The 27,211-nt window shown below is 35.0% G+C and overlaps 2 protein-coding genes across 5 annotated transcripts in view; one reads left to right on the top strand and one right to left on the bottom strand.

Annotated features, from left to right (window-relative positions):
* Positions 1 to 23,949, bottom strand: part of Atg3 (Autophagy-related protein 3) — a 29,150-nt gene extending 5,201 nt beyond the window's left edge. The window contains exons 1-5 of the mRNA XM_081769064.1: positions 23,777 to 23,949; positions 19,710 to 19,898; positions 17,643 to 17,777; positions 5,824 to 5,931; positions 1,297 to 1,449 (exon numbers count right to left, since the gene is read on the bottom strand). Coding sequence (XP_081625190.1) covers positions 1,297 to 1,449; positions 5,824 to 5,931; positions 17,643 to 17,777; positions 19,710 to 19,898; positions 23,777 to 23,848 — 657 coding nt within the window. The 5' untranslated portion in view covers positions 23,849 to 23,949. The remainder of the gene's footprint in view (positions 1 to 1,296; positions 1,450 to 5,823; positions 5,932 to 17,642; positions 17,778 to 19,709; positions 19,899 to 23,776) is intronic.
* Positions 23,950 to 24,084: 135 nt separating this feature from the next.
* Positions 24,085 to 27,211, top strand: part of Rubicon (run domain Beclin-1-interacting and cysteine-rich domain-containing protein rubicon) — a 77,738-nt gene continuing 74,611 nt past the window's right edge. Inside the window, exon 1 of one of the 4 annotated variants that reach the window (XM_081769062.1) lies at positions 24,085 to 24,221. Coding sequence is in view for 2 of the 4 variants with exons in the window: in XM_081769060.1 (XP_081625186.1) it covers positions 24,612 to 24,669 (58 nt within the window). In the remaining 2 variants the exon portion in view is untranslated. Of the gene's footprint in view, positions 24,248 to 24,488; positions 24,670 to 27,211 lie in introns of those variants that run through there. The other 3 variants (XM_081769061.1, XM_081769060.1, XM_081769059.1) reach the window with 3 other exon arrangements.

Genomic DNA, 27,211 nt, shown 5'->3' with positions numbered 1-27,211 from the left:
AAACTGTCGACAGATCATGACAACTATAAAGTTAACATTCATTGTATGACATGTATGTGTAGAGATGTGATTAATATGTTTAAGAATATTGTAACTTTTCTTATCTGAAAGATGTTTATTTCATTGAGATTTGCTAGTAAAGCTGATCATAATTCCATTCAATGATCTGTTTCGATTAGCTTTGCGTTTTTATTTTTATTTTTTTTTGGGGGGGGGAGGAGGGTCATCTGTGATATAATTTGTCAGTAATTATTTCTATATTACAATTTTGATTTCTGCAAGATTGCGACGTAAAAAAAAAAATGTGTTCAGTTTGGTATACGTGTTTGAAAAGACCCGAATTTGAGGTATTTATCTCTCTGGAATTCCACATATTTGTATGTTCCTTGATCCTAGCTTTTACGTTCCTTTCTGTCGTCAATATAGATGCAGACACATTAACATGGTCTTGATAGCGTACCTACCTTTTTATGTTAAAGTTTTTGTATACTGTTAATAGCTTCATTATATTTTTAGCTCTGCAGTTTCTAAACCACCAACACCTAACAATGATGTTCAACAACAACAACAACAACAAACAAAAAAAAAAAAAAAAAAAAAAAAAATCGTTAAAAAAAAAAGATACATCTATGTTTAGTAACTTTAATATTTGGGCAACAAATATTCGAGTTTTTTCTTTCTTCTTCTTCTTCTTTTTTTTTAAATCTTAATAATTATCTACACTTCCAAATTTGTCCTAATTCAAGCTCAGATTGCAGACAGCAGCTCCAGTTACCAAACATAAACTAATGTTCAAACATATTAAGCAGAACACAGGCTCACTTGAAATGACACAAATTCTTAGTATTTAAACATGTATCCCACGCATTTTATAACTAAATTTCCCTTCTTTATATAAATATATTTAAAATATGTGAACTTCCGACTTAATAACGTCTATGACTAAGGACATGAATTATTTCACAATATTACAAAAATAAACATGACCATTATGTAGTACTTTCTCAATTAAATGAACTCACTTCATGAAACATTTAATTTAAAGATAAGAAATAACATATCTAAAATAGAATACTTATCGAATAACAAAACCTCATTTCGTATTCAATAATAAATCTAACTATTAATACACTTACATGAATATTCAAAAACTTCTCAGTTTTATGTGACAATGTCATCGTTAAAAAGTTATTTATTCCATTTCTTTTTTAATTACTAAGCACTGTAATGTTAGAAACAAATATTTTTGATAAGGATTTAGCAAGTACACTAAACTGATACAGGAACAGAACTTACTTCATCATACCCTGACAACCATAAGCGTGGAGTCTGGTAATATTTGTCGTATGTTATATGTAGATCGTAAGTTCGAGTATGAATAATTTCACCACCTGCTAGCGCGGAGGATTCTGTTTCGTTTTCTTGCGCCTTGGATGTATCAAGTGTAGACTGAAAAGAAAAAGGACAAATTTTAACCAAGTTAATGCAGTGTATGGATGAAAACTTGCTTCTTCCTAATTAGAACATTCTTTCTTTTTTTCTTTGTAGAATTTCTTTTTTTTTTTTTTTTAATTCTTTGTTTCCCTAATGACGGAACGAGAATATTCTAAATATTAGGATGATTGATTTTTAGTTTAGCGTCCCTTTCAGCAGCGAGGCTATATGAGACGTGGACCTACTGATTAACGTGGAATCCGAACCACATGAGCTCCCGCCGGGAATCGAACCCGGGTCTCCCACGCCAAAGGCGCGTACGCTAACCGCTTAGCCACGAGGGAGCTCTAAATATTAGGATGTTGAAATATTAAAAAGCGCAAATATTCTCAGGCAGATGCTAACCATAATTTGTATACACATGATTAAGTTATTTGTGTGTGTTGTGAATGATAGACCTAGTGTAACCTATCAAAATTTCACAGAACTGTGAAATTACAATCTGAGTTTAATATATTATTATTATTACAATTATTATTTTTGTAAAAGTCAAATTTTAAGTTTTCTATGGAAGACTTGAAGAATCTGTATGTTCAATATATAAAAAATACATATAAACACACATCATATGCAAACGTCTGTGACATAACACGCCTAAACCATAATTGATTTCATACGTAATCGCTACAAAAATATTACAATATAGAGATGTAAAATTATTAAGAACTTATTCTTTTCTGAATGCTGAAAATAATAATAATAATCATAAAGCTTAAAGCCTCTGTACGCTAAATAATATGCTCAAACGTCAAACGCTACATGAAAGATGTATACAAACTTTCTGCGATGTAAAAGACATAAAGAACTGAAATCAAACACATAAAATTAAGTAAAATCTCAACAATGGATCGAAAACAATCTATTTACATAGATTCGGGGTCCAAAAGCAGACTTTTACAATTATATAATTACAATTATTGAAAGAAAGACAGAAAAAGCTTCTCACTCCTCAAATGCTAAGGTACGAGCTAAAAGCTCTTCCCCCTCACATCTTTAAAAAGAAAAAAAAAAAGATTCAGGGTCATATAGTTTCAAAGACTTGGTAAAAAGAGGTTTGATGATTGTCCGCTATTTTGAATAGAAACAGAATATTGAGCTTAGTGTTATATCAAAATGTTTATTACTCAAATTATTTTCTTAAGAGAGTTTCTCACTCCAATTCACTTTATAATGTTTTTCAAAATTTGAAAAGTAATCTTAGCAATTTCATTGTAATTTCGCTGCACATACACGATATTATTTAGTAAACTAGTCCATTCTTGTGAGATTGTAATTATTTTAAGCATTTAAATTTCTTAACTTTCAAGTACTTCAAAAATGTTGATACATTATAAAAATTAATAATTTCGAACACTGAACAGAGTCCTTGTTCCGGATGAATACACTAAAAAAGATATGTTGTTTTTCTACATCTTTAAGAAATTACCACTTATTAATCACTTACTATACCAGGTACCACTTATTAAAGTATAGTAGCTCTTTGTTAGAACTGAAAGATTACACTTCCTTCTTTCGTATTCATATACTAGTAATCATTATCTCCCTGTTAACAAGGGACAAACGAGTAATTCCGGGTAGTAAGAGCAAACTCAACGAAAGTTACCTGCAATGGGAACTCGAAAATTACATTTGAGGTATTCGAGTAATAATATAGGACTGATCTGTGCCAGCCAGTTCTCGTGCTTATATGTACAATTTGTGAAAGTAGTTACACTTTCCTTTAAAATCTACAGTTTCAAAATAAAATGGACGATTATTTTGAGTTCTGAGTACATTTTCAGGAAACAAACATTTGTTGAGTTAGATTTTGTTACACGGAATACCTCAAATTTTCAGTAGTTTTCCATCTATACACTTCTGTATTTGTATTACAATAGTCTATTTATTATCGTGAGCCTTAACACCTAAGAAATTCGGGGCCGTGGTGGCTCAATGGTATACAGCTCACCTTTGATGGGTGGTACCCCTGGTTCGAACCCAGCTCGCGCCAGATGGGCTTTGTGGTTGACAAATATAACACGGATGGAATTTTTTTGTTGGTGTTCTACCGTTTCCTTCCACTTTCTTCATTTTACCATTTCACTGATTATCATCTCCCTTAGCCTCAAATTGGTTGGTCGACTAGAGTTTAACACCCCGGTCCAACAACAAGGTTATATGAGACGGGACCTACTGTCTTCAAGTTATATGCAATTAAGTCTGCGAATTATTGCTAACGAAGTTAGTTACTAAGGGATCTCATTCTTTGTCTACATTTCCTTGATCTGTGATCAACAAAGGTTCACAAGTTTTGCGCTCTGATTAAAAAAAAACTTCCCTCTGTTAGTACAGATTTTTAACATCTGCACTAACGTATTCCTTAATCTTAGCATCTACATTTCATTTCATCACACATATGTACGTACTGTCACACTCACATTTAATTTCGTAGACTAGCATGCGATTTATAGTTCACATATGCATATGTAAAATTTCTTCGTTGTTAGGTTCATTACAATAAAGGATAAATACCAAAATACAAATAGTGCAGTATATGTATAGAAAGCTTATAGAAAATTATTCCTTGTCAACAAAGTGACTGAAAAATGACTAACTAACTAACTAACTCTATGGCCTATGGAACCCGGAGGTTCAATGCCGAGTTCACACAAGCTCTCCACTGACTTCTATCCTTAGCTAACTGCATCCAGTTTCTACTTTGTATTCCAATCTCTGCGAGATCCATTTTAATATTGTCCTCCCATCTGCGCCTCGGTCTTCCTAATGGTCGTTTTCCGATTGGTCTTCCAGTCAAGACTTTGAAAGCGTTTCTACTTTCCGCCCACCTAAGCCTCCTAGACTTCACGACCCTAACAATGTTGGGCAAACCATACAAATTATGTAGTTCCTCGTTATGAAGCTTCTGCCATTCCCCACTCCCGTTCCTCTTGGGTCCGAATATTCGTCTCAGGATCTTGTTCTCAAATACTTTCAGTCTATGTTCTTCCCTCAGAGTAAGTGACCATGTTTCGCAGCCATACAAAACAACAGGCATGATTATCGTTTTGTATATTTTAAGCTTCAAATTCCTCGACAGAATTCGAGACGACAAGAGATTTTGAACCGAATAGTAACACGAATTCCCTGCTTTTAGTCGACATTTAATTTCTTCGTGAATATGATTTTCCTCTGTTAATATTGATCCTAGATATTTGAAACTATCCACTTTATCAAAAGTATTATTTAACATTTTAACGCATCCATAATTTGCTGTATTCCGGTCCCGACGCACTTCCATGTATTTAGTTTTATCTGCATTAATTCTAAACCCATGTCCCTGCAAGCGTTTAATAAGGTTTCTGCATTTCTTTCTATTGTTCTCCTATCATCACCTATTAAATTTACATCATCAGCATATGCCATAACCTGGTGAATACCATTCAACTGTAGGCCCTGGTTGCTATCTTTGATTTTCCTTATAGCGTATTCCAGAACGAAGTTAAATAATAATGGCGACAATGCATCTCCTTGTTTCAGGCCATTTTCGACGTGAAAGCTCGTGGACAAAAATTTTCCTACCCGGACTTTACTTTGGGATTCATTTAAACATATCTTAATTAATCTAATTAGCTTTCTCGGTATTCCAAGTTCCAACTCCCTATGACTAACCCTGTGTCCTCTAGAGGTCACCAAAGGTCACACAACGGTGTTAGTAGAACTGGTTCAAACTTGGCAAACAAAAAATAGTTGTGTTATCTTGAACTACGGCAAATGAGTGTAGTCCATGTAACGGTGTGACTGGAGGTCACAGGGTTGATCATAGGGAGTTGGTCCCATACAAACAATTGACCGAGGGATCCTTAGTTACAACATATCCAAAAATCACCCAAATCGGACAGACGAGGAAATGTCAGGCTTTTTGTACGGTGTGACTTTTGGTGACCTCTGGAGGTCATAGGGAGTTGGTCCCATATAAACAATTGACCGGAAGGTCCTCAGCTACAACATATCCAAAAATCACCCAATCGGTCAGACGAGGAAATACAATGCTTTTTGTACGATGTCCTTTAGAAATTATTTTCTCTGTGCTCATTCTAATTATTGCTGAACAGTGACGCCAAGATAACGTATGACGTCATACCTGATTTGCACAATGCGGAATATCACAAACTATATAATATTTTATAATTATCAGGAAATTTCTACGCCAAATTGTAAATTTGGTCTTTGAATTTTGCGTCAGAGATGAAAAAGGACGATGGGAAACTGATGCACACTATATTTATTTACTTTAGGGTTTCTTTACATTGGAAAATAATTTTTGTTACTGTCTCCGCAAGTTGAACTCACCTTATCCTGCTCATCTGGCAATCCTCTTTCTTCAAACTCTTCCATATCCGCTGCTTCCCCATCATCATCGTCGTCGTCTGTATCACCAGCAGACTCAGCGGTTTCAACCTTAAAAAAAGTTATAATGCTGTTATGAAAAATCCAGAACAATAGATATGAAAGAATCACAATGTGGAATGATTTGAAAGCGAAATTATAGGTCTTGTTAGATCATCTGCACTTGTGATAATGGACATTACATTTATTGTTAGAAATTCTTCGGCTAATTCATCTCTTTCTCTCTCGATGGTCATCTGAGGGTAGGATTATAGATGTCTCTTAACCCAGATATGCCTACCGTCCTTTCAAAAGGACACTCTGCAATACTGATTTTAAGGCACCCTCGTCTATGCTCTATCAATCCAATGTGCTTTCTACTGGCTTATATGTTTACGAGAATGTTCAAGAATACATTTGTGCGCTGTCGCTTTCTTTTGTTTTAAATATAAGTGTCGTGGTGGTAGCGTATTCTCTCATGTGGTTAAAAGAATGGCAGGGAAGGACAGATGTCGTTCTGAAAGGAAAGATTTTATAAGTACTATTGAATGTATTTCATTGTTGAGAGTTTACGCTGCTTGAATAAAGATGAGGTATAATGTCCATAATGAAATTTATTTAATTTTGCTTTTAACGTTCTTATAATTCAATTTGAATTCTCAGTGTCCTTTTAAAAGGACAGTAGGAATATAAAGTCAAAAATTACGAAAATTAAATGTATTGTGCTTCGTATTGTTTTTATACAATTTTCATTTTTGTTACTATATTTACATAACATTTAACTGCATAATGTGCAATATGAAATATTTTTATTAAAATAAGAGGATTAGTGTTCTCTTCTGCAGTCCGGATCATATTTTGAAGTAAAAGGTCAAATATTATTCAATTATACTCCTCACAACATAATTAACTCTCTATCAGCATTATTCTATCGCAAATTAACCTAACTTCCGCTAACAAATTTTAATTTAGATGTTGAAAAATCAAATTGTATTTTATGGTGTACGAGGCACAAAATGTTACTAAACATATTCCTCACATCATGCGCAAATTTATGTATGACAACAACATTGTAGCTGTGGCTTCAAATGCCATACCAGCAACTCCCATGCATACTGCTTCCATGTTTTCTCAAAGGGAGAAGGCGAATGTTACAATCCAACAGCCTCATAACTTATATGTGTACAACACAGGAATGGGAAGCGTTGATGTTTCCGATCAAATATCAGTTTGTAACGCACTACAATTCGATGGAAAAAATGGTACTTCCCATTAGTTATTTTCCTACTAGACGATGCAACACAAAACTCATAGCAGTTACACAGACAACGGGGTGGTAACTTGATCAACTGACATTTCGGAGAAGAATTGCATTGTAACTTTTGGAATCCAACAAATCCAGAGGGAAATGTAAACTCTTCCGCCCGTCCAGTCTTGAAAACGCAGACACGCGATTTGATCGATTGGATAATAAGCTGGTGTCTCAGGGAAAGCAGACAAGGTGCCGTGTGTGCCACAAGAAAGTGTAAAAAAAGTGTGTAAAGTGTGATGTAACCTTACACGTTGGTAAATGTTTTGATGCGTACCACACACCGAAATGAAAACATAAGTGTAAGGAAAAGGATACGACTCAAAAATGCGCATTTTGATACCACTAAAGTGTGTACTTTGAAGAATAATATGTAATGTTTTCTATAGTATGTAAAAGAAAGATATGTAATAAATAAATATATGAATAGCAACTGCAAATATAGCTCGGTTTTTTGTTACTTTATTTGCATTCTTCCTTTCTTTGTAGATAACATATCCAAATAGTTGACAAAAGTTTAGTTTTCAAAAATATATTATTTTTATACGTGCATGTGCCTACTGTCCTTTTTAAAGGACACCCCCTCCCGGTGATTGATTGATTGATTTTTGAGTTTTACGTCCCGTTCAGCAGCGAGGCTATATGAGACGTGGACCTACTGATTAACGTGGAATCCGAACCACATCCCCTCCCGGTGAAACTAAAAATGGGGGATCATCTTTTTTGCCTTTTTTCGTCATAAGGCAGTAATATGAGCTAAAATAAAAAGATTAAAACAATTAATAGTAGAATTTTTTTTTTCAGGCACAACTGGGTTAATTTTTTAGAAGCGTTTTGCGTTTCAAAACACTGTAAATATTAAAATACTGAAATGTTAATGTAATATTTCAGTGCTTACAAAATATTATATTTAAATGCATATTCTGAATAAAATATATGAGAACATTTAGTAGGGATTCACGCAATGTTGGTACAGAAGAAAATTATGGCAGATTGTAGTGATGACGCCCACGGGACATTCCGAACATGGCAACCAAAACATGCTCAATGTCTATCTGGGTATGGTTATCTACGTTCACAGCAGAGCTTGGCATAACGGCAGCTATCCAAACGGTTGTGGTCGTCAGGTTCCGTCTCACCATGTTCCACACATACTTGATACGATTTAGATTCAGAGACCCAATCGACTAGGGCAGAAGGTGTACACCGAGTATAGCCTGTTGGACTGCTCTGACGGTAAATGGAGGCGCGTTATCCTGCTGAAAAATCGGGCATATAAAAAAAAAGTCCAGATAAGATCAGGCGACAGGATTGACGACATACGAGTATACGACGCACTGGTCATCTCCCTTGAATAAAGATCAGGGACGAACCGGATGTCTAGCTTAATGCCTTTCATACCAGAAAGTCTGGTGTGAGTCCTGTATGGCGGGTGGGAGGTAGAAAAGACTCTTATCACTGAATACTACCACCCTCCATTTGGCTCGCCGCTCGAATTTCTCCCGACACCATCGAAAACATTTCTTGGCGATGAGCAGGTGTTAGGATAACCGTGCGAGAGGATCGCGGTAACGTAAACACGTATCAACCAATATTTTAATATTAAACTTCATCCGCTCACATGGGGTTTACGATAGCTCTGTCTACAACTGTGGTCACTATTCTGTTAGGGTGCACCGAACAACTCTTCTGTTCAATCGCTTCTCCATGAGTCAAAAGGGTATGTCATCGTGCACACCACCGACAAATGACGACCTACGCGAGCGGCAAATCTGTGGAACGACCACCTGGCTTCTCGAGGCTCCACTTTACGTCACGCTCGAAGTAATTTAATTGCACAATATGCGTTCGCTGACCTGGTCTTGACATTGCAGATAGAATCTGGTGATTCACACACAATACATTCGGCAATTGTCCAACAACCTTATTACTAGCAACATACTGCTTACGTATACTACGATTAATCTGACCTCTCCGGTGAGTGAGACCTTCAAAGTCATGCTAAGCATATCCTCCGTTCATTCTGTAGCTCTATTCTCTTTTAATTGATAGAATGTTTGTTTTAAAACCAAATACCGTTTTTAATATCACAAAATCTCCACTCAGAAAGGTTACGTCGATTGCAAGGCGGACAGAAATAATTCACTTTGGTTTAGTGTATCGTGTATAAAACAGCCACTGCGTTAATGCTTCTGTGTTCACATCGTGTGTGTCTGCGAGCAATGCATTACCACAATGACCTAAAAATCTTATTTTACTTTTCAGTATTTTGAAAACTATTAATATGCGCTGTAACTTTCAACAAATAACCTTAGAACGTAATTCTATAGTTTCTTCTATTACTGAAAGATTAAATCCATCTACATATCTGTGTATACAGTGGATGACCAGGTTCCACTGAACAAAATTTTGAATCGTATTAAAACAAAATCACTTCTACCTAATTTTTTTGAAACTACGTTTAGGATACTACTACTACATTCTTTCCCTCTGAAGTCTCTTAATGACACCACAATCAATTGGTATCACCTTTGATGTTTTGCTTTTGAACTACACAGTAACAGAATAATTAGCACATTCATTTTCCATGTGTATATTTATGAACTGGGCCCAACGGGCAAGGGGTTGCTGGACCCCTACCAGGCACCTCCCCAGGTGGCGGATAGGGGAACGTCTACTAGATATAGTAGGCACCGGAGTCAACCGAGGTGGACCAAAACCAGCACTGCTGCCTTGCAGTTCGTGGAAGGATCCATAAAGGCTAAGGGAAGACAACCCTGACAAAAAATCACCCGGTCCTCCAGGTAGGGGGTTGGGCGTGAGGCTAAAAACCTCACACCGGGAATAATAATAATAATAATAATAATAATAATAATAATAATAATAATAATAATAATAATAATAATAATAATAATAATAATAATAATAATAACCGTTCAGAAACCCGGAAGTATGCCTCGGAAGAATGGAACAATAGGAAATGGATCGGCGAAACAAAATAAGTACATGGTTCTGGCAACCTGGAATGTGAAAAGTATGTTAGGACCAGGAAAGATGCATGAAGTACTGAAGTATGGAATACAAGTGGCGGCCTTACAAGAAATAAGATGGCAAGGCACAGGAAAAATAGAGGATAAAGACTTCACAATGTTCTACTGTGGAACAGAGCAAAGAACTGGCCAATACGGAACAGGATTCATAGTTTCAAGAAAAGTGAGAGGAAGCGTCCTACAATATAAACCAATCAACGAAAGAATCAGCTCACTCAGATTAAAAGGTAAATGGAGAAACATACCTATTTTAACAGTCCACGCCCCGACAGAAGAAAAGGAAGACTATGAAAAGGAAAAATTCTACGACAATTCTACGGAAGAAGCTCTGGACAGAACACCTAAATACGACATACTGATAATCATGGGAGATTTCAATGCCCAGATAGGTAAGAACGATAGCATAAAAGGAGTAAGTGGGAAACATACAATACACGAAGAAAGTAACAGTAATGGTTATCTGTTATGCCAGCTGGCAATCAGACGGAAATTTATAATAAAAAGTACATGCTTTCCACATAAACGTATACATCTAGGAACCTGGAAGAATCCAAGCAGGAACTCAGTCAGCCAAATTGACCATCCACTGATCTATCAAAGGCACGCATCAGCAATAATAGACGCCAAAAGCTCCAGAGGACCAAACTGTGATTCCGATCACTTTCTATTGAAAGTAAAGCTGCGAGAAAAGATAAGAAGAACACATACGGGAAATAGACTTGGTAGAACAAAGTGGAACACAAAAGAATTGGAAAAAACAGAAAATAGACAACGATATCAAGAAAGTATAAAGCAAGAAATAGGATAGACGGAAATGGAAAGAGAAAATACATACACATTGAGGAAAAATTAAAGAAACTCTGAAGAAAACGGCTAAAGAAATAATAGGGGAACAGATACAGACTATAAAGAGAAACAGATAGTTTGATGAAGAGTGCGATAGAGCGATAAAAGAGAAAAAGAGGCAAGGATGAAAATGCTACAAAAGGAAACAAGAGGAAACGTTGATAACTATAAAGAGAAGAGAAGAATAGCGAACAACACATGCAAGAAAAAGAAGATGATGATTATGGAGCAGATAATGGAAATAAATAATCTGAGCGAACAAAAGAACCAGACAAGTAAGATGTACGTAGCCATCAAAAAGATAAATAAAGGCTATCAACCCAAAGAAATTGGCTACAAAGACAAAAATGGAGAAATATTAGGAGATACACATAGCATACTAGAAAGGTGGGCTGAATATTACCAGGAACAATTAGGAAAGAGAGAGACGCAAGAGCTGGAACTCACAACCACTGCAAACATAGGGAAGAATACAAGGGACGACAAAGAAAAGCAGCTAAGATATGAAGAAGTGGAAACAATCTTAAACCAAATGAAGAACAATAAGGCCCCAGGCGAAGGTGAGATAACAATAGAATTAATAAAGATGGCAGGCGTTACAATGAAGAGAGAAATTCATGAACTCCTGAAGCGCATCTGGGAAGAAGAACGAATGCCTAAGTATTGGCAAGGAGGAATTATCTGCCCAATATACAAGAAAGGACCGCACAGAATGCAGCAATTACAGACCGATAATGTTACTGAGCACGGTGTACAAAATATTAACGAACATTATTAACAAAAGAATGAAAAAGTACACAGAAACAATAATCGGAGAATACCAGTGTGGATTTAGACCTGGAAGAGGCACGACTGATCAGCTATTCGTTCTACAGAAAATTATAGAAAAACATTACGAATACGGACTCGACCTTATAATTCTATTTGTTGACTATCTCAGAGTCTTTGACAGTGTAAATAGAAACCAAATCATTAAGGTGATGCAGCAAATGGGCATTCCCAATAAGCTGATTAATTTAACAGAAATGATAATGCGCCAAAAAAGCGCTAAAGTAAAAACAGGAAATGCTGTAAGTCGAGAATTTCAGTATTACAAAGGAGTCAAGCAAGGAGACGGGCTATCCACCATGCTCTTTATTATAGCATTGCACGCAGCTGTACAGGAGACAAAAGAAGCTCAATTTTCACCAAAAGCATCCAGATATGCGCATACGCACATGATATTACAATAGTGGCTAAAACAGAAAAAAGATCTGACGGAAACATTTCAAAGATTAGAAGAAGCAAATACTCGTACACTTGGATTGGAAACAAACGTCAACAAAACAAAATACATGATTGTCACTAGGAAACCAGAGAAATTTAAGAAGAAAAGCATAATTATACATGAGAAAGAATTCGGAAGAGTAGCTCGTTTAAATATTTAGGTATTTCAATCAACGAACACAACAAAAAGGAAGAAACGATAAGAGAAAGGATACACATGGGAAACAAGGCTTACTACGCAAACATGCAATTAATTAGAAGCAAACTCAAACAGGAAAACCAAGGTTACTATCTACAAAACATTAATAAGGCCAATCGTAACGTACGGAGCAGAAATATTTGTCATGAACAAGGCAGAAGAAGAAGCTCTACGAAGATTTGAAAGAAGAATAATACGCAAGATATACGGCCCAGTGAAAGAAGACGATATATGGAGAATAAGGAGCAATAAAGAAGTAAGCAATATATTAAAAAATGAAGATATTGTAAAGTTTATTAAATCTCAAAGAATAAACTGGCTAGGTCACGTACAGAGAATGCCAGAATCGAGAATACAAAGGAAAATAATGAAAGAGCAAATATATTCTGTAAGAAGGAAAGAAAGACCAATAACAAGGTGGATAGACGACGTAACGGAAGACCTAAAACGATTAAGTGAAGAGATGGTGGGAGATCGCCAAGGATAGAAAAGCATGGAGGCACATTGTTAGGGAGGCCAAGGCTTACAAAAAGCTGTAGCGCCAGTTGGTAAGGTAAAGTATATTTATGAACTAATTCCCCAGAGGAGATTATTAATCGTTAAACTAAAATACATAAAGATCAAACAGAATGTATATTTGAGATTATTAGGATTGCTAACAGAGCTACCAGTTACATACGAAGAGATGTTATTCAGTGCATCATAACGGTAATCCATGTCCAACAAAATAGTAAGACTGTAACGAAGTCTACGAAATCTTTCTTAATGAGCTCAAGGAGTCAGATACCGGTCGTCAGTAGGTTACTAACCACTAGCCAGAACCACCCATAGATTTCATAAGTCTCTTCCTCTATTGGTCGTCAGCACTGTCGCCAATTCTTGTCGCAAAGGAGTGTTTAGCAAGTCGCTAAATCCATATTATTTAAATTTAATATTATTATATTTAATCTCAGAAAAGTTACGATTATTGTATCACTGTCGGCAATTTGAAACTTAAATGAATGAGGAAAGCTTAAAGATATTTTTTCATGAACACTCCCCTCCCTTAGCTGCTTTCCTTTTTTTATGGTCGGCCCTTCAGCCAGGTCAGAGGGAAGGACGATTCAATACGACGGTTTCCAACATCTCATCAATAAACAACACGAAAGTCAGGCCAAGAGAAATCAACAGGTTACAAGTCTCTCGTTTACTAGGGGGTACCCAGAAGACCCAGAGCGATCACTTACCCATCCTTGTCAAGTCAGCCGACATTCTAAGTCTGAAAACAGCACAAGTCCTCCCAACAGGATGGTTTCCTTATTTTTGTCATTTTATGAACACGAAATGGGAATTTAAAATAATACACAAACCGCCCCCTTTGCCCTTACAAGCGGAATTTTCAAAAACAATGGGACTTGTGTGTGGTTACACGATTACTAAGTCATTACGTTCATTAAGTAGAAGAACAAGTAGTAGATGTAGATGTGCAACGTATTGTGTGTGGGTAAGAATACGATTAATTTTTGTTGTCTTGTCAGAATGTCGTTGAAGGATATTGCATGGACTTATTTTGCTTAGATTCAGTGTCTTATATAGACCGATGAAAGCCGAGCTACACTGAAATCAAACGAAAGCTATGAGAATTCAACGTCAATAATTACCCGTGTCACTCGGTTAGAGAGAGATAGAGATAGAGAGAGAGAGAGAGAGGGGGCTAGATTTGAAAATTATTGATGAATTCCGTCGTGGCTAATTGGTTAGCGTCGATTTACGGCGGGAGATCATGTGGTTTGGATTTCACGATAAGCTGTAGGTCCACGTCACATATTAGCCTCACTGCTAAACGGACGCGAAACTAAAAATAAAATAAAATCAAATCAAAAACTATTAATGCAATACGGTCACATATTACATCCCTCTACAAAATTATTATTTATTGTTTGTCAAAGAGACTATGATCATATACAACAGAATCGTGCGCAGAATAACAAAACTTTTATTCCATCATACTCTGAACCAGTTATATATAGAAAATGACACTTGTAAGCAAGAAAATAAGTATTAACGGTGTAGCAAATCTACAGACAAATAATTAAAAACAGTATTTATCGATAACAAAGAAAGTGATTATTAACAATATAACATGTAACAATAGCAGCACTTCATTCGTTTAACTGCCTCCATGTTCACTCTAAAATCATTATTTAAATAATTAATAGAGCAACCTAAATTATGCTTTATTATGTTTTATTGTTAATTTCAATCATTGGTTTTTACATTAATCGTGTATAATGTATAATATTTACTATATATTAAATATTCTAAATATCTTGATCTATTTATTAATATTTTACGCAACCAGTTTCTTTCATATTTAATGAACTTTCTACTTAATGCACTGTAAAGAGATATGCTTTACTCGAGTCAGTTTTTTTTTATCACTTGTGTGCACTTTAGAGGTGCATATACACAGAAAGGGAAAGTAAAAGATGCCATCATAAAAATACAGAAAGTGCTCAAGTTCAAGAGGTACACATAACAATATAGTGTGAAGTTCTTGTGCACTTTAAGCACATTTCGAATCATCATTCATAATTGTGCAGTTATACATAGAGTAAAACTATTGTTCGGCGGGAAGTTTTCTTCTTTTCTTTTTTCCCTCCATTTCAAAGGATTACACCGAAAGTATACAGAAATAAAAACAAGCTTTTCATTGTTGCATTGTTCTCAAAGGTTTTGCATTGTAAATACTGGTTTTAAAAAATATTAATACAGTATGTGAAACTTGCAGTTAAACAGAATTTTCCAAGAATTGTGCTATATATTTTAAATTATGCTTTATTATGCTTTTAAAATTAGCTTCTTCTGGACCCTTAGACAACCACAGCCATGTTCAAGGTACCAACCATATGTGTAAAATGTCATTATGCTTTTTATGCTTTTGGGTTGCCCTAATAATTAACATTTCTCTGACCAGAGTATGCATTTCTTTATTAAAAATAAATTATTTCGTAACAGTTTCCATAACGTAACGTTGTCTTCCTCACACGTTAATGTGAGGCTCAATTAACGTGTGAGGAAGACAACGTTACGTTATGGAAACTGTTACGAAATAATTTATTTTTAATAAAGAAATGCATACTCTGGTCAGAAAAATGTTTATTCATTCCTTTATTGCTTAGATTAATACTTAAAAAAAAAAAAAAAAAAAAAAAAAAAAAAAAAGTCCGTAAACTGTACTTCCAATCTCTCTCTACACATACATCAGCATTTTTTTAACTTTACCACTCTATTCAGGATTTCTTCAAGTAATAAATTCTTTGGTACTGTTCACAACAAGATACATACGATTTAAATAACACCATGGTGTTTCCTTCATAAATTGTTAAAGAATATTTTGAAATAATCCACTATTCCATCACTAGCAAGTTTCTTGATAAGAGTATGTAGCAAAAACCTTTGTCATCGAAGGATTTCCAAATGGTCTGCTATATCAAATATCAAGGAATTTGCGGTAACCTGTTTCTCCAGCGTAAGATTGTAAGGTGCATATGATCTTGCGTCCCTCACAGACTGCACCAACCTTTTTAGTATCTCATTTAGGGAAAATTACAATTTATCCTCTTTTCCTTACAGAACATGCCATATTACTGGTAGGTACAGGGTACCTTAGTTTCTTACAGCAACTTCAAATCGATATTAACGACTTTTGATTTTGTTGAAATTTGACGTCCATGGGAACATCGCAACAGTTAGCAGGAAGAAAGAAGGGCTGAATGGGTGAATCAAAGGTAGGATATCCAGAATACAAGAGTACAACATAATACCAGATAATACATATGGTCTTTACTCATTGATTCATTAAGATTTCAGAATTTGAACATCAACCGTCTGAGTTCTGGAGTACCTAAAAATGTATCAGAAAAAGAAAGTAAACAAGTTCACCTATTCACAAGCGTCAAGGAGACACAGAGATTTTGACATTAAGCATAATTAACTGTGCGATTCAACATGCACCGATGAATCTTCTCTTGTATTACAAGAAAATAAAATCATCAATGTTCTACGTTTATGCCCTTTAAGCTAGAGACGGATGATTAACAAAACTGTATGATATGAAAGAATTAATTGAGTGGGAATATAGGAGGAAACTGGAGAGTCTCAAGAAAACGCACGACACGATATTATCCACCACAAACAACATGGTCTGAAATCCAAGTAGAATCCTCTCGCAACGCACGTGAAAGCTCTATCATTAAGCCACCGTACTCTCTTTCTCTTGAATTACAGAATCTCATTTAATGCTATCCTACTATAGCTGTTATCTATTACAATAAAAGAAAGATGAAGAAGAAAGCATAACGTAATAACAGCTGTGTTTGATGTCAAGCATCTGTCTTTCAGATACCAGCCTACATCGTTCAAAAAACGTCGATCAAGTTTATTTCATAACTCCTGGGAAATTTTCCACAGACTGTTGAAAAGTATGAGAGTGTGGATAGCTTCTAACTACAAAGCTTGTTTCAACAAGAGAAACCCATGAAAATCCATGTGGAACACCCCAGGAAATTGCATTAGTTTTCATCTTTTCCAGTGCTGACTATATTAAACTCAGAAAGGGCACACAGTCACATATATACCCAAAATATAGCTGATCATCAGTATACTCTTTTCACTTCGTAACAATAATAATAAAGCTGATTAACATTTTAAAATTAGTATTAGACTCATTTAAATTACTTAAAATTATTAAACTACACTCCAACGAGGGGTTGGGTTACATGTAATCATAACATCAACTCCCTTCTAGATTACAGAATTCCCTACATTTTCATTTAAGTACCTTCCCAACTGTCTCATTCTGATGGGTTAACACTGAAGACTCAATGCTCTCTCTTTCCTGGAGAATCGAGGCCTGGACAATATGCGCTAACAGTTTGGTTACATGGGCTATATTTACCTTATTAAAAACTTGAGGAAGAAGGTATAGCAAAGGAGATAAAAATATAAAAATAAATGTTTTACCACTGAAAAACAAAATCATATATAGCAAGCGAAAGGCATAGTTATTGACAGCCTATTACTCTAATGAACGAACAGAGAATCCAGAAATATTCAGAAAAATGCTTATTACCTTCGGTTCTAATGTCATTTCCCCAATCTTTTCATCCAGGCCAGTTGTTCCTGTATCATAATGGTGAGTATCAACCCAGCCACCTTCCGGATCATCTGCTTCTATGATTTTCTCTTGATCATCACAGTATTCCATCTGTAGAAAAAATCTAACTGATTACTTGGAAAACTCTTACTTATACTACCTACACCTAAATCTTTTACGGTAATGAAGACTAAACTGTCACTCCGAATAAAGAAATATATGGTAAAAACGCATATTCAATAAACATTATAATGAAGTTTTCATTTTATACAGTAAGATGAAAATAGTAGATGATTAACTTTTACTTAGTGCGTTACAGCAATGGAAAACCAGGTTCAGCAAGGACTATTTATATCAATGTCTCAAACATTAGGAAATGTCGCTACCTCCTAGTAAGTACAGGCATTTAAAAACAAGTTTGCTGTGTACTTCAATATATTTTGTGGAAGTAAAATGAAAATGAACTAAAATAATCAGTTTGACATCACAGTCATGCCCTTTAACCTACGAGATGCGAATGTTATACCTATGTGAATATTTATGGAAGAAATGGAAGATGTGCAAAAAAAAAAAAAAAAAAAAAAAAAAAAAAAAAAAAAAAAAAAAAGATAATCAAGCATACTTAATGAAGTATGCATAAATGATAAACTTTCTTGTGGAGCCATTTCAACTGTACAACTCCTGGCTCCTCCGGAATTCCTAGCGAGGAAAGGTTTCCAAGAATTTCATTTGATTTGATGAGAATGTACCAACAGTATGTTAACTTGTTCTCACGGTTTAAAACATTAGTGATATAAAATTTAAAGTTCCATTCACTGATAACAATGACAGGGCTCATAGTGGTCTGGTCTCTTGTAAATAGTTGAAAAGTGACCAAAAGCAAGCAAAAAAGTGACCAAAAGCACACGAAAAACTGACCAAAAAGTGACCAAAATCTCATCACGCTCCTATTTTCCTTTGTCAATTTCTCCATCACTTCACTTTTTGTTTGTTGTTTTGTTTCATCTTTTCTTCTTTACTTCTTCTTTTTGAGCTTCCTCCTTTCTTAGGTTTTCTAAGTATGCTTTGTAGTTACGGTACGCAGACTTAGCAAATGTAAGAAGCTTCTCAGTAAGTGGAACCAGTTCTGGCCTATTTCCGAATTTCTTCATCCCAAACATTATATTTAACTTAGCATTGAAAGTTCTCAAAGCCATGAAATATTCAAATTCACCACTTACTCGTAAGAACATACAAAAAGCGTAACACAAGACGAACATAATGAACCACACAAATACACACACACACACAACGTTGAGCGGAACGTTAACTATTACGAGAGAAAACTAAAGACTATTATGATAGAAGAAAGAATAGACACAAAAGGGTTCTCAACCCCGCCCTCAGAGCTTAAGCATCCACCAACCATCCACTGTGCTTTAGAAAGAATGAAAGCTGAAGTGAGAATAAAGCTGAGTGTTTCACATGTGACAGCAAGTACTGAAGCTTTTAGAAGAGTAATGAGTAACAAGTTTCTGCCTTTTTCCATTTATTTTTATATTTTTCTTAGAAAACTGCCAATTCAAAACATAAATGACACGAAAAAGTCACTTCACCTCCCAAAAAAGTAACTTTTAGTGACAAATTTGAAAAAAAGTAACTTTTAGTGACCAACTTGAAAAAAAGTAACTTTTAGTTAAAAAAGTGACTCGATATGAGCCCTGCAATGAATATGAACTTACACTTACAAACTACTCGTAACCATACGTAAAATTTTAAAAATTAAACTTTTTTTTAAAAAAAAAAAAAAAAAAAAAGGCGTGACTAAAACGTTTGTTTGGTTTCAGGATACCTCTTACACTGATTTTACTTACGTGGAAAAATTCTGTGAAACAATTTCACACACGATTATATAATATTGTAACGGACTTCCAAAAATACTGATCTATAAAATTTGTGCCAATCAGAAACTTTGTTTTTCCCTTGCTTGTAGTCATGTTGATACGTTTTACATTAACAAATGAATCTAAACGCATGCACAAAAAACAAATTATTACCACACACCTGTTTACATCTTCGAGAACATGGTACATTACGAGTAACAAGGAATTGTTTATTTCGTGGTAGATAGGATTTCGCTCGACCTTCATCTCCCGTAGCCCACTGCCACGTTGGACAATGATGCACTAAATGGTCCCCAGCTGCTACAAATTCTTCTGGTGTTAAGACGCCTGTTTCTCGGAACTTCGATTCCTAAATGTGTGACAAAGAAGAAATGTTAAAACTCAAAACATATTTCAGTAATTTTTCTTGCATAACATTATATCTAGCAAAACGGTTCAGATTTTAATACAATGAAAACCATTTTCCCCTATTCACAAACGTTTTGCCTAAAATGAAAACAATTAGGCTTCTTAAATGCCTACGAATTATTATAGTAAACACTATTAAGTTTGCCACCTCCCTAATTTATTCGATATCATATGGCAAAATATAGCCACATGCTATTATAATTTCGTTAAGATGGTCATACATTATTTTTTTTAAAGCAACCGTGGTCAACTTATAGATATTTAAATCTATATATGTAAAAGAGTAAACCCACTGATTCATAATCTGAATCTCTACAACTGCGGGAGTAGAAATTTGAAATTTGTGAAGGCGTTCTTACTAACTCCTACGATGCGGATATTGAAAAAAAGCATAATTGAATCTTAACGGGGACACGGGGCAATCGAATATTTTCTTGCTCTTGTCCAATTCTTGAAATCATTGGGTGTAGGGATTTGAAATTTTTATTATTGGAACAAGTAGCTACCTGGGACTAAGGGTAAAATGGGGTTTTGCAATTTTCGATCTCTGACCTAAAATTTTCTCGTCCTTCTATAGATATCTCTGACATGAATCGACCAAAGCCATATTGGGTATATGGGTGTTTCTTTGATACACATAATACAAATATCTCTACACTGGAATAGAGCCCACAATAAAACAACTCTCATCTTAAAAAAAAAAAAAAAAAAAAAAAAAAAAAAAAAAAAAAAAAAAAATCAAAACTTGGATTGAAATGAAAATCTTGTGATTATAATTATTTTCTTCAATCGTAAGATTAGGATTGGGCATTAGATTTCTGAGCTTTCAACATCTAATGTCGTGTTAGTCCGTCACGCATGAAAGATGACGTCCCTCGGCGAATTGAGGAGGAAGAAAGGAAGGAAGCGGCCCGGGACCATTATGTAAGGTACAATTTTAGCATCTGCTTGGTGTGAATTATGAAACTATATTATTATTTCCAAGTACGCAATAACTACATCCAAAGATTCATTTCGAACGGTTTAACAGTTTCCGCGTGACGCGAATAAAAACAAAATTCTTTTAATTTTTACATAATAGATTACAGCTGAACACTGTTACTGCGAATTTGATCAAATGCAAACAAAATTTGTTATGTATGATTCCCAAATATATATTTTGAATTGTATTTTGTTCTGGAGTCCTCCTCTTGATGACTACGTATTTTAAGGCAATTCTAATACTACGCATGTACTAACAAATACGACTGAGGAAAATAATTATAATCACATTAAGTTTATTATCTCATTTCAAGTTTTCAAGTATATTTTTGGACTTTTTTTTTGGGGGGAGGGGTTAGGGTTATTGCAGGTTTTATTCCTCTTCCAAAATCTTACTGAGAACTTCCGGACGGGGGAAATTTCCAACAATTCTGTTTAGGAGACTTCAGACACCGCAGATACCGAATCCCACGGTATGACCATGGAAGAAAGAGAATCAGGATATTTGAGCGCCGTTATCAGCTATATTACACACTAGTCTGCATCAAACTTACTAGCGACATCTAACAAGTTGCATAAACGATTGCAGCAAACAGTCGTGTTTGCAAATGCTGAAAAAAAAAAATCTTTCATGAGCATACCCATCTTCGCTAAAGCGTTTTCTTCCAACAGACGCACCTCCGCATCAGCGCTCCTGCTTCAGCCTGTCTCGACGCAGATTACAGACAATTTCTAGTAACAGGGTTTTAGCTATTTTTCGCGTAATTGCAGCCACGCATGGCTTATCTGTTAAAATACAACGCCATCTGTTGCAATAGTTCTAAACCAGTACAGGTACTACTTTTCGATGCGCATTAAGATGAACTGGAATGCTAACGTAAAGTTATTCCTACACCGCTTTCAATTCAAATGAACTCCCTGAAAAAAATTAACAACATAAATTTTGAATAGGGCTTTTTTCTTCTTCGCACGACGAAAACATTAATGTGACAATACGGACATTTCACACATTTTTACTTATTGAATCGTGTACACAACTAGTAAAATTCAGAGAAGCTTTCAAAACATTTTTAAGAGTCACAAAGATTTTTTTTTTCCAGCTAAACTGTCTCAAAATTCAGCAAATTAGGTTTAACTTAAGCGTTAACATGACTATTACGACTTGATCATTACAGAGATTTGGGTCATCTTTAGCAGAAGACGTCCAGAACCACGTAGAAAATACTAAATTTACAGGAGAAATGGATGCAAGTACTTAATCCTCACATAACGTAATCAAATCTAATCTAACCTAATAGTAGAAATAAGAGAAATTCTATTTTTTGGAAAATCATGCTGGACCCCTACAGTAACATAATCTAAAACTACCCTAACCTAATGTGAAGGAAATTACCGAAATTGTAACATTAAAAAAAAAAAAAAAAAAAAAGTTGAACCCTTTCTGCTAAACATAAGCCCAGAGATTTAAATAATTTGATATACCAGCAAGCAGATTTCCTCCTGGGACCGGCCTAAAAACAGTAAACCAGCAAGATTCTATATCTGGTTTCTATAGATTTGTCAACTTCCTAAGGCAAAATGTAGAAATACTTCATCATCTAAAAGGATGAACGATTAATAATACCAGTGGTTCATTTCGGTAATAATGTAATATAAAACTTTCTAGTGAAAAGCGAATCACAGTTAATTGATAAATGGAAGTGAGACAATGTAACTAATAGACCTAACACCACTTAGTATACTAAAAATACGGTATAATTAATAGGCAGAATATGTACATATTTTATGTGGGAACGTTCTACAATGCTAACCCGCACATATAGGTGAAGGTGGGTTAGTAACCAGGTTTGCTTCTTTCTTTAACAAAGCTCAATATTCAATTGACATTAATCACATACTAATGCCGAGCGAGCGACAGCGAGTGGAGGCTGGTTTGTAGTCAGGTTAACTAATTTTAAGAGTTAATGGGGTTGCGGGTTGGTGTTCTAGAACTTATGTTGCCGCTACATTACTACTAATCCGACTGCCTGCCGCTGTTGTGAGGTTTCCTCTTATTATTATTATTTAAAGCTCCGTATATCTGGAAATGACAATAACAAATCAACGAATTCAAACTTCAAAATAACATGAATGTCTCGACAGAGCCATGTCATTTACGGAACATTCCCCGAAATCAGAATAATCCCGACAACATCGGGACGGCTGGTACAGCTTTTACGATACCGAGTACTTTTCACACATACACTTATCTAAACATTGTTAGTTTATATACTTTAGGGAATCTAAATGCCATAAGATTATACCTGAAAGCCTATACCCAGGTCTATCAAAAATCCACCCACCAGTTATTTAATCAGGATTTTACAATATACGGTATTTGAATTGTAAAGGATGCACTTCACTTTATTTTTTAAAAAAAATATTAAGTTCTAACTTCATAGTGCATTAAATACACCGAGATATATTTTGTAATATTTTAATTTTTATTTATAATACCAAGCTCATCCCATATATTAAATAATCAGAGAGTTTCTCTAACAATTCTAAATAATGTTAGAAAAGTTGCGTAACATTTTATTCTAGATCGCTCGATACAAAACCAACATCGGGTGGCCAAAAATATTTATTTTATAGGATTAATGAATGCAATATTTTATTATTACGTGTGTTTGAAACTCAGATTCATAATGTATTTAATGTGCAAACACGCGCAAACACTGACAATCTACACGTCACTATCAAGGACAGCTATCAATATCATTTTGAGTCATCCATAATGAGATCATTTGAAATCAGTAACAAAAATATCTAATTTAATTATTTAAGTATATCCATTACCTTCAAAACAGGTGTTAAGTATTCTGCTACACCTAATGCTGTACCTTTCACAGTATTAATAACACTCTGCATTGCTTTCTCTGAGCGTGTTTCTAAATTAACTACAAACCTATCACATTAACTTTGATATCATTCATCGTTGGAGCAGCAGTCGGTTTCCAATCCAACAGGAAGCGGAAATTTGTCACTGTTCATTGACACATTTATAAAGAGAAATAACGAAACATTTCTTTTCTTCAAAATACAATCAAAAAACGAAGTTAATTTCCTAAGTTTTAACTGTAATCTGATAACGGTAAAAGCTTATGAAGCAATTTGAAAAATATTGTCGAAATTTTTAATAGTGTTTTAATTGATTTAATTCGTAATCAAGCAGCTGGTGCTGGGAGAGTCGGAGGTGCTATTTGTAAACACAATGTGTGTGACAAAACTACATGGGTTGTCAGTAAGTGTTATGTACACAAAATAATGGTATGTCCACAAATCTAACATTCTGTTTGCATTCCAGGTTGTTGTGTACTAAGTACTTTGTATAGGAAGTAACTTTATCATTGATCTGACCTTTACATAAACTTTACGTTAGCTAAGCAAACTTCAATGTGTTAGGCAATCCATTTAAACTAATAGTTCACGAATTAGTGATAATTTATCGTCAAGGAGGAATGTTAAAAAAACAGAAAGTTATAGAGTGAGATTAATACTAGAGTTACAATGTACTGGCTTCGTGAATTAAGTAAATGTTGTGCACCTACAGTACGTCTGTCAATAGGAAGAGTATCTCACTGGATGTAGTTCGAATCCAATTTTGTAATAAACCAAAATGTTGGTGTAAGACATGGGTACATTACTTGCGCGTGTTCGAAGTGATACTTGTATGCAAAATGTGGTACAAGGTTAGAACTCAACTTGTCAATAGTACGATACTGTCAAACTGAGAAATTTTAATATCAAGTAGGGTAAATGTTTTCATTTTAATGTAAAAAGATTGTTTAGGAGTCAATCTTCTGCAGGAAAGTAATGATTTAAGTATATTAATTTTTTTAAAAGTGTTTTTTAAATACTGATCCGGAATTAGGTAAATATAGTACATTTAGTGGTAGGAAATAGTGAGTGTTTGTATTTCGGATTAATAGCACATTTTGTAGGTACAGGGATAATAGTGAATGACCCTCTTCGAATAAAATTTGCCAGAGATCAATCCCGAGTCTCCAAATTAACGTGCTGAGGTTCTAACCAATACGTATAGCACTTAACTACAGCATTAAGGATATAGAATAGAAAATGTGATTGATTCTTAAGATATGATTGTGTTTTAGTTTGTATAGTTGTAAGAACTGCAACTTCGCAGCCTATTGATCTAACTTAAAATAAAATAAGTCACAGATGACCTAATGCAGAAAAATAATTTTATGTTTGCTAATTTCCATGTGATGAGCGTTTATTACAAGCTCATCAGTAACACACACATACAGAGACTATTAACTAATTCCTATTCTGTTTAAACCAAGTTAAAATTATTCAACTGCTGTATCATTGGACCAATTTTAGAAAACTTAGCACGTGAATTAGAGAATTTATGTTGATTTGTGAGGAAGAGTGAGTGAAATTCAGGTGAGGGGAATAGTTGAAGTTAAGAAAGTGGTTGTTGTTGTTGATTGTTTTTGGTGTTGTAAGCGGCACGTTATGTGGAGGCGGAGAGATACACTTGATATGGTTTAGTGGCGGGAAAGGTAGTGTGGAAATAGCGTACCCCACATTTCCACACGATTGTACACAATTTTACGATTTCAAGTTGGAAGAGTTTACGCGACTGTGTTCTAAAGGTCTAACCTAATGTAACCTAATTCAGTACCTACATTTCTTCGTACTGGCGCACCACTAGAAAGAATTGCTGAAAACCTATAATTCTTTCACCAATCTCCGTATTGTCCAATAAAAGGTTTCCGCTGGGCGACATGAAAATATTTCACTTGCCATAGACATAATTCAAGGGGTCCACCAGAAGTAATTGTTGAAAACTTACAATTCTTTTACGATTTGAGAATAAATATGGCCTCCGGATGTGTTTCATGAAAACTATAGTGCAAAAAACACAAACCAACCTTAAAAGCACGAATGCTACTAACCGAGGCAGGGCGAAGCTGCTGGGTCTGGTTAAGAGAGCAGGCGCGTCAGCGATGGTGAGTATGCGCGTAAGCGAGGGTACTGAAAAGAGGTAGATTTCGGCAATGATACGAGGGCTTGTCTGATTTCATATTAGTAACGATAAACTTGTGAACAAAAAATACTAGTTCTGTGCGTTATGTAGAAGTATACCGCCGATAAAAATAGCATTTAATAGTCAACTTCTATATACACTCACTTATTTTATCCGTCGTAAAGCACTTGTAATGATTTTACACCAGTAACCGTAATTACTTTGTAATTAATTATGTTGCCTGCAGAAATTTGTTTCTTATAAACACACCTTTTGATGCAAAGTATTGAATTTTACCTCTATTTCTTCCAGAATCTGGTGCGCCAAAACTACATCAATACCCATTTCTTACCCAGTTTAGTACATTTTGGTGTTATTTTTTCTATTTCCTAGAAGAATTTACTCCTCTGTTTTGAAGGTCTAACCTAACCTAATTTAGTACATTTTGATACTTTTTCGATTTTCGTGTAGTCCGGCGATACAGCACTAATGCCTTATTTAATATTACTATATTTCGAAATTTTGTACAAATTTGATTTTCAAACCTATGAGCAAAGAAGGGAACGGAGTTCTCGTTAAGGATGCAAGTCTGTCTGTCATCAGTTGAAGAATAAGTCGCAGTTTAGCTCTTAGTGTCATGAATTATTCATTCGTAGAGATGGAAAGTCGAATGATTTTGATAAGAATCGAACAGAAGATTAGCTCTTAATTGATTTCGGAATATTTGCTAAAATTGAAACTAGAGATTCACATGGAACCAGTAGCGTAGGGAAGGGGTGAGCCCAGGGGGGCCGGGCCCCTCCAAAGGGTTCCGACAATGTACTTTGGTACTTTGATGTTTGTAATTTTTTCTCGGAAGAAACAACAATTGCCTTCCATCTACTCTATTTCAAACCAAAATATGACACTAAACAGTTCCTAGACAAGCTATCTTCGCCAACGTCTCTTTATTTAAAATGTTTGCATTGTGGATTGGATTTATGGATATTGAATTTTCCTGGAATCCCTGTTGTTCAAAGGGAAGAAAGGAAAGAGAGTAAGTTCCTATATGAATGTGGTGACCTTGAAGTTATTGTTCTACTGTTTGACATAGCAATGACCACATTTGCAAGTATCTTCTTTGACCCAATGCCTTTGCAGACTGGGCAGGCAGGCAGAAAATAATTAGTTCCTTTCTGAACTTAAAAGGAGGTTCCGAGAAAAAATACTTTACCTTAGCTGAAGGGTTAAGAGGAAAT

Source organism: Thermobia domestica, chromosome 8 (genome assembly GCF_964235325.1).
Source record: "Thermobia domestica chromosome 8, izTheDome1.hap1.1, whole genome shotgun sequence".
Taxonomy (NCBI): Eukaryota; Metazoa; Arthropoda; class Insecta; order Zygentoma; family Lepismatidae; genus Thermobia; species Thermobia domestica.
Note: the sequence above shows the minus strand (reverse complement) of the source record. Positions and strands in the feature narration are given on the sequence as shown.